At 42.3% G+C, this 13,542-nt stretch overlaps 1 protein-coding gene across 2 annotated transcripts in view; it reads left to right on the top strand.

Annotated features, from left to right (window-relative positions):
- LOC111217098 (T-lymphoma invasion and metastasis-inducing protein 1-like) overlaps positions 1-13,542 on the top strand; it is a 52,795-nt gene that overhangs the window by 36,703 nt on the left and 2,550 nt on the right. For both annotated transcript variants that reach the window (XM_022738811.1, XM_022738810.1), the window contains exons 17-26: positions 809-942; positions 9,368-9,592; positions 9,982-10,050; positions 10,197-10,322; positions 10,706-10,814; positions 11,184-11,363; positions 11,459-11,577; positions 11,680-11,788; positions 12,953-13,011; positions 13,434-13,530. In XM_022738811.1, coding sequence (XP_022594532.1) covers positions 809-942; positions 9,368-9,592; positions 9,982-10,050; positions 10,197-10,322; positions 10,706-10,814; positions 11,184-11,363; positions 11,459-11,577; positions 11,680-11,788; positions 12,953-13,011; positions 13,434-13,530 — 1,227 coding nt within the window. The remainder of the gene's footprint in view (positions 1-808; positions 943-9,367; positions 9,593-9,981; positions 10,051-10,196; positions 10,323-10,705; positions 10,815-11,183; positions 11,364-11,458; positions 11,578-11,679; positions 11,789-12,952; positions 13,012-13,433; positions 13,531-13,542) is intronic.

Raw genomic sequence — 13,542 nt, 5'->3', positions numbered from 1 at the left:
GAATCTGAAATTGCACAGTGCTCCGTCTTTGTCCTTTTCGGTTTTTATTCATGTTTCTCGTTTTGTATGATCATGCACCCTCCAAACCCTTGAGTTTGTGTGGCGAGAAAAGGGAGAATACAGCTCCTGATGTGTCTTTTTAAGCAGAGGGTGAATAGGGTGATGCACTAATTATGCATGGATGCTGTCTGATAACTAACCTGCAGGCAGCCGCCAGCTTTCCTCTGACCTGCCCTTTTTTTTTTTTTTATCTGTGCAAGGGCACCATTTGTATTCCTTTTATAAATTGGGGCTTGCAGTGCACCGGCTGACAAGCTGGCATTGTTTATACGGGGACTATGAATATTAATATGAATCCTTCAGTGGTGTGGAGCTGTCATTGTGTAGGATATGCCATACGCAAAGGGTCAGACAGGGAGTAAAAACACTTCAGCAGACAGATGGAGGTTATCGATGATATCATGCTTAAGAGGGGACAGTGTACACAGGAGGCCTTTCAACATAGGGAAGACAATAAACTGGATGTGGAGGGAATAATAACCAATTTGACTATACAATCATATCATAATAACAAAACACTAAGGATATAAGGGTGTTTTTATTTCTGCCACTATCTCCATGACTTAAAACAAACACATGTCTATATCACACAAATCATAGTGTCTAGAGAATCACACAAACTGGAGCAGGTTGGATGTAGATTTGTAACTGAGTATTGGGGAGAGATTCCTGATGTTTAGTACACACAGCATACTGTATACTGTATGTACACTTGCTCCCTTGTTAGCGCTGTCCTTTGTCCCTGTAGAGGACATCCTGGATGAGGTGTCAGGGTTGACAGTGGAGAGCCCAGATGAGAGTTTGGAGGAAGGGCCTCGGCTGACCCCGCAGAGCCCCGGAGATCCTCAGGAAGACAAAACCTGCACAGGGACTGGACAGAAGGTAGGATAATGAACGTGAAGGCACAACATATGTATACAGACTACGCCAGACATACCGACACATTCATACAATGCAACAGAGCAGGGGATCAGCAGTCTGGTTGCACAAAGGTTGGGGTATCGCACACACCCTGTCCGATGTATTGTTGCAGACAGAAACTGGCAGCTTTGGTATTTGTTTGTGTGTGAACGTGTGAGAGAGACACCTGTGGCTCAGTGCCGGCGTTTGAAGTGGCTCAGTGGCTGCATTGATGTGTTGCCATCTCTCAGGCACCTCACTTGTTACTGGCAGTGTGGGTTCACTTCTGATCTCGGATCTGTCAGAAAAGGAAACGCCGATACAGCTTATCAACAATCCCATACATTCTGGATGTATGTTTAAATGAATGCAGAGAATCCATGTGTTTGTGTGTTATGTTTGTGTGTAAGATATAGGCGAAAACACACTGCCTTTGAACTCCAAGTCCAACTAACTCATGCAGTACGTTTGTAATGTCGAATCCTATGACATAATGTATTTGAACCTAATCATATTCTTACTTAAATAACAGATTAGTTTTGATACAGTGCTGACAACATTGCATGACTGTGGTGCGTTCAATAGCCATAGTGTGTGAACCTGTCAGTCGTAGCACATGAACAGATGTGTGCGCTGGATGTGTGAGCGCTCTGGAGCACAGAGACGACAGACAGACCGACAGGTGAGTGAAAGAGTGAGTGAACAGCATCATTTTTCTAATTAAGATTATGTCTGGTCTGATCAGGGTTGGCGCAGTGATTGCTGGGACACGCCGCGCGCCAGCCGGTCTCCCTTGGTTACGGTTGTCACTTCCATTACCATGGCGATTGTCTGATAACCAGTAACCACCGGAAACATTTTTTCTTTTTCTTTTTTTTTTTTTTTTTTTTTTTTTTTTTATACCTCTCTGTCGATAGCCCAGACGTGAACAAAAGATGAGGAAAGGGAAGGGGCAGCGCTGTGTTCTCTCTTTTGATATGTGTCAGTGAGCTTCAGTTTCGAGGGAGAACTAATGTGTGAGGTCAGAGCCGGCTCTAGTCTAGACTCCATCCTGTTGGACAGTGGTGGTTCTGTGACTCCAATGTGCCATTATTAGTTGGAAGGAAAGTATGAGAAGATGAGAGAAGCACCGACGGATCGGGTTGCCAGGATGTGCTGGATAGCGATGAGAGGCCTGCTTAAGTCTGTTTCAGTGCACAAGATGTGAGCGGGGGGGGGGGGGGCCATTTTAAACTTAACAAAACAGTTTGGACCTCAGCACAGTCAGCACAAAATGAACACCATGTTTGTTCATCAGCCAGTAGACTAGCTGATGAGGTGTAGATCCCACATCTGAAATCATGTAGTCCCTTTGGAGACACAATAACGACAAGAATGTTGCTTACCCTTGTCAGTAATGTTGTCCCTTGGCGATTAATGCTTAGCTTGTGCTTTTTGGTTTATTATCAGAGGCTGCTTCATGTAAATATAGAAGCAAAAACAAAGCCCTGCAAGTGAGGCGATATAGGCAAAAACAGAAGCTCTGTAAGTCTATGATCTTCATCTCACCTTTCAGTCTCACGCCCCCTGCTCCAGTCTAACATGTGCTGTCTGATTTCTGTCCTAATTTCCATCTGCTGTCTGTTTTCGCCTCCTTTATTCATCCTCCGTTTCCTCTACCCCTCTTTTTCCTTTGGTTTTTGGGGATTTATTGCCATATATTTTGTCTCCATGGTTCAGAGCAACAATGTGACCACGTCCTCAGACGCGACAGCTCAGTGTTTTTCCTCTTTGTCCTTTCCGATCATCCTGTCTCCTTATCTGCCGTCCTTTGTTTTGGATGCTTTTTTCTTTTTCTTTTTTCATGTCCTTCCAGTTTCCTTCTGACTTCCTGTCCTTCCTTACCCTCCTCCTCACTAACCCCCTGCTGTTCATTATCATAAACAACATGAGGCTGCTGTTGGCTCTCAAACTGTTTCTGCTCCTTTAGCTCTCCGGTCGGCTATGAGCCCCGACCTGAGCGTGAAGCACTTGGAAGCTTCCTCTGTCAACAAAGACAATCCAAACTTGCCACAGAATCCCAGGGAGCTTCCAAAACCATGTAATTTCTGTTTTAAAAAAAATTAAAAAAATCTTTTTACCCCCCTCCATGTTGATTACGCCTTTGTTTCCCTCGCTCTGCTCATTGGAAAGAAGCGTCGAGGATCACGTCTTACCTCATTTCACCCAGAGCCTGCGGTTACACTGTGGCAAGACTGAGGAAAAAGAGGAAAAGTGGGACAATTTTAATTATCCCCACATTCTAATTACTTCATTCTCCAGTGTTTCACATCATTTAGTGGAGATAAATGAGTGTCTGGCTAGCCGGAGGAAACAGGGAGGTTCATTATTTTAGACAAAGCACAGAGCCACCTCCTCAATATGATAAACCAACCAGAGAATAAAACAATGATTGCTCAGGATAAAACAGCGATAATAGAGATGACTGTGATTGCTAGTGTTCTCCGAGGTGTAGTCAGCATCACTGACAAGTGCTGGTTATAATTTACAAACCTCTATCAGTTTGGCTTAGGGGCATTTGAAATGGAAAATACATTATTCAGTATCTGAAGGGTGGTCGTGGGGGGGCAGCTTTCATCAAGGTTTGTTTTGATTGACTCCTGATGGTGTTATTCTGGTTAAATAGCTCTTTGCGTTCAATGTAGTTAAATTAAATGCATGTATTGTTTAATGCAGTTACTGACTACTAAGAGTCGATAAATAAAAGTGCTGTATATCTTTAGCCTTAAAATAATCATCTTTAAATCGTCCTCTCTCTTGTCTCTTGTCGCTGCCCTCTAAACAGGCCTTGCAGCTTTGTCCCAGTTGTTGCTGTAATTTTACAGTCTTCCACTAGAGGGAGCTCTGTGCTGATTAATGAAGCCAGCAACACAACAATAATGTGTCTAATACTAAGCATGCAGCCAACAACCGATCTGTTTCAAACTTAATCAACTATCATTATCAGGACTGATTGGAATATTTCATTACACAATCATTTCTTGATTGTATTCCTTGTGTAATCTATGATAATATGATACAGATTAAACACGATACTGAATCTTCTTCTGTCCTGTTATTAAGTAGTAACTAGTCCTTTAAGGAAAGAAAGAAAGAAAAATGCCTTGCACTTGACATCCGCTTTATCCTCATAACTTCCCGGAGTTGTAGGAAGAAGCTTGGAGTCCACAACTCGGCTGCTTCAGAGTCTAAATGTTCAAACATAGATTTGTGAACACTGATGTCATAACATCATCATCCTTTCAATTCAGATTAAATGATTAAAGTCGCTCTCGCTCTCGCTGGCCTGCTCCCTCTGTCATGACGTATATCCCATCATTCCTCATAGGGATTTATGGATTTGCATGTTTCCCTCATTTCAGATGATGAAACTGAACTTTAAGACTCTCCCCTCCCCTCCCTTCCTGTCCCCTTCCATCCCCCCCTCTGTGTTCGCTGACATGGACAAGTACATGCCTGTTCTCTCTGAGAAACAATGTCCAAGGTGGGATTAGAGGCATGCCTTCAAAAGTGCTGTACTTCTGTATTCCTATTACATGTGTCTACTGACACATGTCATAATGCATGATACCGATGTGTGCATAAACGTGTGTGTGATGTGTTTTCAGTATGCCAAGTATGTGGATATGTGTAATCTCTGTTTATCCTGGCTCTCACTGTGCATGGTTGCAGCTGGTGGGTGTGAGAGCAGGTTTGAGCTTGCCTCCACGCCCCTCCCTCATGCTGCACTTCTCTCCCTCTCTGTTCTGAAGGGCGGGTCGGGGATGTGGTACATTTTGTAAAAAGGTGAGGATTTATTTTCTGGGGTTTAGCAAATGCATGTATTGGACCTACTAGGAAAAAAAGGTATTGCTGTCTGGGCTCTCTTTTATTCCGCCTGCCTCTAGTTGTTTGTTTATGTATTCTTTGCTATGCTGTTAGCTTGTTTTCACACGTCTGAGGTCAGTGTTGTGTACTGTGTGTGTGCGTGTGTGTGCAGTAGGTCAGTGAGTGTGCACATGTGCTCATTTGCTGCTAATTGATTTAGTAATTAACAAAGAAGAAGGTTCCTTTTTATCAGACTTCATCAGATCATTAAAACCACACTTTGATTTAATAGAAGGCTAAGTATCCTTCTTGAAGATAAAGATCAGTTTTAACTAAGATTTTAATCATAATTTTAAAAAAATATATCAACTGCTATTCATGCTCAGTGGGTGAAGAAAAACCTCGACCCTTTTATATTCAACATCCGTAACATTTTTTTTAATTTTTTTATCTCTGCTGTCAGATGTGCAAATCAATCGGGATTAAGGCGCGGTCTTACTCCTGAATGGATTACATAACTCCTGTTTCTCAGGAATGACAAGTGTGTAGCAGGTGTGGTATCCACCTGGACTGACAAGGGTCTAGATTGAAGCAATTATGTGATTGAGAAACTTGAAACTCTGGTCAGACCTGATTCAAATATCATTTGTAGATTTTACTTCAAGCTGCTTTGACAACCATAATAAGATTATTAGTGTATCAGGGCATTTCTCATTTTGCTAGGTGTGTTTTTAATTCAAATTAGTGTCCAGATTTGTTCCCTTTTAATCTTGGCAATCTTTCTGAAACATTATATTACACTGTTAGCACAGAGTTAAAGCTTAGGGCATTGCAGAGACTCGTTTTGGAAACATGAGACTGAGCTCAAATACGCAATGATTACCTTTTGTGTTATAAGGCTGCTTGCTGTCCTCCTCAAGTGTGGTGACATAAGTCTCTCTCAGCTGCGATGAGAGAGAGAGAGAGAGAGAGAGAGAGAGAAGCTAGATGCCTGTTGTCTTTTCCTGTTGGGAGTGTTTGGCTCTCACCACCCACTGCTTCCTCACCTTCCATTCTCCCCTCCTTCCTTTTCTCCTCCCTTCTTTTCTTCCATCTCTCACGAGGATGTGATGTTTGATCTTGTTTTTCTTAATGTTGTATTCTACGCTGCTGCTGCTGCTGCTGCTGCTGCTTTCAAACACCTGGACAGAAGTGAGACAGGCAACAAGGACAGAGAAAGAGAGAAGAAGAGAGAGTATAAACGGGGAGTTGACAGAGGAGCAGGCACAGGCAGTCGGGGGGGGGGGTTGAGAGAGAGAGAGAGAGAGAGGGAGAGAGAGACTGATTGGATAGACGCTGTAGGATAAGGTGACATGAGAGCGCTGTTGTTTATTGCAATCTGTTCAATTCAATCTGTGTAATGACCTATTTGTTCAGCAGTGAGTGCAGTGTGAGTGTTAAATAGCAGGCATTTACTTCTCAACTTTAGGTCAGTTTGGGTGGACAAGTTAAAACTCCACACATCCTGCACAGGTCGTAGATTTTTGATAGGAAGGCTAAAAAAAAAAACCGAAGTCTTCAGGCGCCGAGTGGCTCGGAGGAATGGGAGATACCTGGACTGGAAAAAGCTGGACAGGAAACGGACACCTGACCTCTTATTGAACTCTGTTTGACCTGTCGGCATGTCAGCCTTTAGGAGGAGCAGGAACTGCAAGCGCTCGACCGAATCCATCTATGATATGTTACAGCTGGTGAGCCGTGCAGTCTGGTGTGTGTGTGTGTGTGAGAGAGAGACTGTGTGAGTATTTACTGGCTTGTGTTTTGGATTTGGACCTACAAAGGTCAGTGATTATGTCATGGTACCATGCTGAGGTTAGAGGTTCAGTTCCCAGTGGAGCAACACATTTGAACAATTTCATGTGATTACACGAACTGCAGCTTTCAGATCTCACCATATCTTATCACTCTGTTTTATATTTGAATGGAATGAAAAACCCAAAAACATTACTTGTTAACTAACCATCACTGTGCTACAAGATTCAGTGCTGCAAAAAAAGAATCTAACAATAGCCTCAGTTGTTTAGATGCAGTTTTTGACATGTGTATCAACATTTTCTGTATTAATATGATTGGTTCATTAGGCTAATATCTCTTCTCTTTGCTGCTTAATTAATGGCGATGGCGAGGTGTTATGCGGCCAATCTTCTCCATTCCATTCCTCTGCCTCCATCTCCCGCTGTCATCTTCCTCTGCTCCATCTGTCACTAATTCCTCTGGCTGTCAAGGGCAAGACCTCGCTTATAAGTGGCAAGACTATTAATGTCGTTGCCCTGTTGTTGTTTTGTGTGTTAAGATATACAGTGACAAGATAACAGTGTTGAGCATTTCATACTTGATATGTTTGAATATTAACCACAAGGTCAATTACATTATGTGTGTGTCTCTTTAAGTGAGAACAATTTGAGGAGATAATAGATACTTTGAATGTTCTAACATGACTAGCCCTCTGTAAGTGAAGCTCACAATGCAGCATCGATGACTTAGACTTTAGCAAGGAAATGATCAGATAGGTGTATAATTTTATTAGCATTACATTCTGTTTTGGTTTATTGTGTGGTAGCTCTTGTGGTTTCCTTTTAAGGAATGTCAATATCAGCATGTGTGTGTTTGTGTGTGTTTGTGTGTCTGTGTGTTTGTGCGTGGATCCAGCAGAGTTGCGAAACTGGTTTGAATACCACAATGGAAATTGTGTTTGTCATTGCTGCAGCTCGACAGGAGACGAGCCATGGAATCAGCAAAGACAAGCCATGTCTCCAGTTTAACCAGCTGTCTGTAAATCAGTCAGTGGGAACCGCACAAGCAGGCGCAGTGTGTTATCACGGATTACAATTAATGAACACTTTCACTGACCACACACATGCACACACACACAGATGAGGGATGTTTGTGTTGAAAAACATCTGCAGAAGTCACTTCTATGAATAACACTGATGACTTCAGGGTTGAATTAGAAGTATTAATCCCATCAAACTAAATGATAGCTGAAAATTGGATTGCTCCTGCTCTTGTGTTTGATGCATCAAGTGCTGCAAGCCAAAATCTGTATATATGAAGAAGAATCTCACTGCAATAATTCACTGTGCCTAGTTTTGTGCTTTTTCAGTGCTGCAGAGTCTAAAATACCTCACAGGAAAAGAAACTCCTAAATGTCACGCTCTATTGAATCATGTTGCTCCTCATTTCTTCAAATGTTTATTTTGTGAATGACGGTTAAGTTCATGGCTCGGATGGTTATGAGTGTTGTAAAGGTGAGGATTGGGTGTGTAGCGTTGGTCTTGACAGGAGTAACATTAAATGAGACATGGAGCATAAATCACCTGCAGTTACTGTTTGGTGTGTGGGCTGAGCTCATTCATTCCACCACATTTAAAGGAGATTCTTTCTTTTTCTCCTAATTTGTCTTTTAATTTTAATCCATTAGTCCTGACTGAGCAAGGAAAGTAAAAAGATATACATCTCTTAGACCTCACACTCCTAGCAACAGCCTGTCTGGACTTGGCCAGCAAACAATCCCATCAAACCACAGATTCACCAATGATGGATGTAAATCAAGAGATGGTGGCTTTTTTTATCATAGGAAGTAAATAATGAGGTTGTATTTGCAGACATAGGAAAGATTAACAATAGTTTTCAGTACTGAAGGAATAATGGGCTGTATTACTCATACTTTAACACATCCTGCCTCTCAATTCTGATGATTCTTCTGTGTCACCTTCTCTCTGTTTTTCTATCTCCGGTGCCTACACACATGTCGTGTTCACCTTCACAGCCTTGGGATGATGAAAGACTATGAAAGAGGTGGACAGAACCTTTTTGATCCTCACTATTTATGCTCCTGTGTGGGTTCCAATGTGTAATTCTCAAACTGCTGTTGCACAGCAGTACCTTGGATGATTCCTTTGAGCCTTTTCCAGAAATTGTTGAGCCTCACTTTGAAAAGCCCAGTTTCTTATGAATCTCGACTCATGATCGCTGAATATGCACTGTATGACCTGAACTAATATTGGTCTGTGCAGCCAGAGAGAGTTGGAGGAGAAGAGCCCCTATTCAATTCAATTCAATTTTTTTTTTTTACTTTTTTTTTTACATTAGGCTTTCGACCAGTTTGCCTTGGCAGGTCTGCTCATGCTTGGTATTTTTGATACCAGGGGTGTAGGTGGGTGTTGTTATGGCAGGTTTTGCAAGAATGTACTGTATTTATTGTTGGTGGTGCATATTTTCCAGTTTGTAGTATGAGCAGTATGAGTGTGTGTGTGTGTGTGTGTGTGTGTGTGTGTGTGTGTGTGTGTGTGTGCGCGCAATGTCCTTGTTTTGCATTTTACTCATCTGCACAAACCTACATCTAGTAAATGATTTTTATTAGGGAGCCTGTCTGTTATTCTTACAGTAGCTCTTCAGAGGACAGATACTTTTTAACATGTCAAAAACACGCTAATAGCAGCAGCCTTCTCCGGCATAAAATGATTCCTAAAAATGTGTTCAATATGACATTTCCTATTTCTTTTTGTCTCTGTCTGTTCAGAGCACGGAGCAGGTCACTGCTTTCTGCCGCAGTCTCCATGACATGAATCCCCTGGAGTGCCCTATGTCATGCTCTTCATCGTCGTCTTCATCATCCCTCTCGCCGAGCCCCGTGTCAGCTTTGCCGCCCACAGCAGGAACTGCCACTCAGAGGCAGCTCTCCCACGCGGACAAGCTTCGCAAGGTCATCAATGAACTTGTAGACACAGAGAAGACTTACGTCAAAGTGAGTACAAACTCTCTGCAGGGTTTGATTTATAGAAGGCAATCCTTTAATTGATACCTACTGAGTCAGCCTTGCGTGTACGTATCTGTTTGATGATAATGGACGCACAATCGCACACAAACTGTTCCAGTAAAACCACACTCAGCTATTGTTGTTGGGTTTGTCATAATCATCGTAACAGCTATGCAGAATGTCGACATGCTTTTCCTGTCATGGACGAATATGTTCATACCTGTTCGAGCTGATTTCTTTCTGTTTATGTAAAATTCTCAGTAATCACCCCACATTAACCAGCCTTCACATCAAGAGAAGCCCCGACATGCCCTGCCTCATTCCTTCTTGAACCTCTCATCACAGGCTGTTGTTCATCTTCCTTGTCTTTTTTTCAGGACCTGAGCTGCCTGATAGAATGCTACTTGACACCTTTGCAGAAGGAGAGCTTCCTTACACAGGATGAGGTACTTTCCACATGATCTATATAATCCGAGAATAAAAAAAAAAAAAAAACTGTATTTGAATTGTTATATAGATATACATAACCCAAGCATTGAGAATGCTCTTAAGGTAATAGCAGTGTCAGAATGATGCTCCGTGTTTGTTGCAGCTGGACGTTTTGTTCGGTAACCTCGCGGAGATGGTGGAGTTCCAGGTGGAGTTTCTCCGGACACTGGAAGATGGAATCAGACTGGTGCCAGATCTGGACAGACTGGAAAGGGTGGAGCAATTTAAGGTAAAGGAAGGTCGATTCCTTGAACTACACTCATCATTATTTACTTACTTCCGCTAGGTGTTTAGAATCTGTGTAGAAGTGGCTTTTACTTGATATTTCCCAATATATGGCTTATGGTTTTATTTCAGTTGTGCAGACATGTTTGCTCTGACTTCTTCTGTCCAGGGTCGGCAGTAAAAAAGATGAATTTCCCCACATTTACATTTCCCTCACTGCTGTGGCCCACACAAACAAAACACTTCATTCACTTTGACTCTAAATGGATCAAACATGATTGAGACATTTTCTTATTTGCCCAACTGCTACACAAAAATCAAATTCCCGAGATTGAAAGCAAAGAGGCTGCGGTTGCAATAGCCTGACACTCTCATCTGTCTCCACAGAAAGTGCTGTTCTCCTTGGGTGGTTCATTTCTGTATTATGCCGATCGCTTCAAGATCTACAGCGCCTTCTGCGCCAGTCACACCAAGGTGCCAAAGGTCCTGGCTAAAGGTAAAAACATGCAGACTCTCTTGACTGGCATCAAGCACACAGCCAACATAGTTTATTGCTCTGTGCTGTCAGTGGCATTTGATAGCTAAGGGGCAAGTGTAGTAGAGGAAGCATGTTGTTTTTAGTCATATGCCTTGCAGTGCAGAAGACAAGCTGCAACTGGAATCAGCACATGATGAGGCAGCGTGTGTGATCGTGCTGTCCAGAGACATTTGAAAGTACAGTAGAGCGCTGCATTTTTTTTTTTTTTTCGTTTGATAGTTTTTATCTTCTGTGCAGGAGCAGTGGCTTATCTTTCTGTTGCAGTTGTCTGTATTTCCTTGCACCACTGTAGAGAAAGAATGAAAACTCAGATTTCTGCCCCTCCAGCAAAGACCGACCCAGATTTCAAGGCTTTCCTGGCTGAGAGGAACCCCAGACAGCAACATTCATCCACTCTGGAGTCTTACCTAATCAAACCCATCCAGAGGGTCCTGAAGTACCCGCTGCTGCTGAAGGAACTCTATTCTCTCACTGACCCGGACAGTGAGGAGCACTACCACCTGGATGGTAAGTCTTTTAAAATTGTGGAACTAATAATTAACAAGGATACAAGAACCTGTGGTAGCTATGATTTGGAGATGATGAGTGTTTGTCCCATTCAGTTGCAATGAAGGCCATGAACAAGGTTGCGAGCCACATCAACGAGATGCAAAAGCTTCACGAGGAGTACGGAGCTGTTTTCGACCAGCTCATCAATGAACAGACCGCAGATAAAAAAGAGGTGAACATGTTTGTTCAGGGTGATCCATCATGAATCCAATGAATCATCCACTGACTAAAATGAACATTTTGCAATCTGTTTTATTGCTTCTCTTTCTCTCAGGTGGCTGACCTCTCAATGGGGGATCTTTTGCTACATTCTACAGTGGTGTGGATCAACCCGCCAGCCTCACTGGTCAAGAGCAAAAAGGACCCAGATTTGGCTGCTTTTGGTAAAGATGAATGTGTTTTCAGATTAATTTAGTGGAACTGATTCTGGCTTTTATTGGCTTCCTTTATACAGACATTTCTTTTAGATTGGGTTGTACATTCACACCAGTCTTTATTCACAAATGTTAAATTGAGTTTTCTAAATGAACCTAGCTACATCCACTCCCAAACACATTCAGCGGCCTTGGAGTATATCCTAATATACTGATAAACCTTACCTAAGCTTCTAAAGGTAGAATTAATTGCTTTGCTGTTGGGTTTGGTTGCATTCTAGCTGATATTGTCAACTCCATCTCCACAGACATTTCTCAATGTCAGTGTTTGTCAGTGTGAATATTTACAAAATAGTTTGTGAAATGCTTTTTTCTATGCACAGAATTGATCAAAATGTTTATGTAGCTTTGAAAAATCCTGTCACATCTGCAGGATTTCAGATGGACACATGATCTGTAGCACTAAAGCGGTGTGGGATGTTTTTGTCGTTGTTAGATGAGTAAACAAATATTTTTTATATGATTTTACCGTAGATATGCAGTGACACTTTTCTCAGCAGTTCTTCTGTGTGCTTGAAATTTCTGTGCTCTAAATAAACTATATAAGCAAATCTTGACACTTCCTGGCACACGGCACTTAGCTGCATCTCGCACAATGCTGTCATGCATAGTGTGATGCTGGGTGCTATTTTAGAAGGAGAAGAAATGGACGAGGTAAAAGGAAAACCCAGTCGGGCATATTACATAAGGAGCATGCAGCATGTCATCCTCACACTGATGGGATCAAATGAAATTCTCACACACTCAGAAGTGCCCTCTGTCGCCAACATTTCACTCGGCTCAGACACTTTTGGCAATAAATATTACATCCACATGGTGTGGGAGTTCCCGGACAAGGTGATCATGAGGGAACATGGTTGCTTTGTGCATGCGATGTCGTGACTTTGGTCCATTTTCGTCTTTTGTCCTGCTGATAACGTACGCCAGTAGTTAGTTTTCCATTTTTCCTGGAAAGGCTGTAACTAAAAGCATCCACTGATGTGCTGCACTAAGCTGTCACTGCTGTTAATTTTGGTCATGAAATGTCTTTTTGATATATGCGATAAAAGAATGCAGACCCTCCTAATGGTTTCTTTCATTTCCCTCTTCATCTCTCCCTTGCCCTCCATTTAGTGTTCAAAACGGCAGTTGTATTTGTCTACAAAGACTGCTCCAAGCACAGGAAAAAAATGGTAAGTTCTATTTTTCTCATTTCCTGCTGATTAATTCCAGTGTGAAACGCACTTTGTTGGAGGGTGTACTGTGCAGATTTGGGACTGTTTCCTTTTGAAATGCTTTTTTTTTAATGTCCTTTTGTTTTGTTTTTTTTAACTTGTATAGCACATTGAGACCACAAAGAAATTAAGGTTAATGTTCTGCATCATGGGACAATGGACTGAGTTATTGAATGGTGAGGGTAGTTATTGGCAATTAAATAGACCAAAGAGACTTTATATGCTCACTTTACTGTTCCCTTTAGTACAGCACAGTAGATGGGTCAGTCTGTTAAACCGCCCCCTCTCTCATTGCACTCGTGCGCTCTCTGCTGTCAGGTTGATGTATTGCAGCAGTTATATATTCCATATCCACCCTGTCTCTTTTTCTTTTTTTCCAGGGTGGATCTCACCGTGCGTCTGTGAGCGACGACAAGGATCCTTTCCGTTTCCGTCACATGATCGCGACAGACTCTCTGCAAGTCCGTGCCCTTGCAAGTAAGTCGACAA

The sequence above is a fragment of the Seriola dumerili genome, unplaced genomic scaffold (genome assembly GCF_002260705.1).
Source record: "Seriola dumerili isolate Sdu_G_001 unplaced genomic scaffold, Sdu_1.0 BDQW01000040.1, whole genome shotgun sequence".
NCBI classification, from domain to species: Eukaryota; Metazoa; Chordata; class Actinopteri; order Carangiformes; family Carangidae; genus Seriola; species Seriola dumerili.
This window is presented reverse-complemented; position numbering and strand designations above follow the sequence as displayed.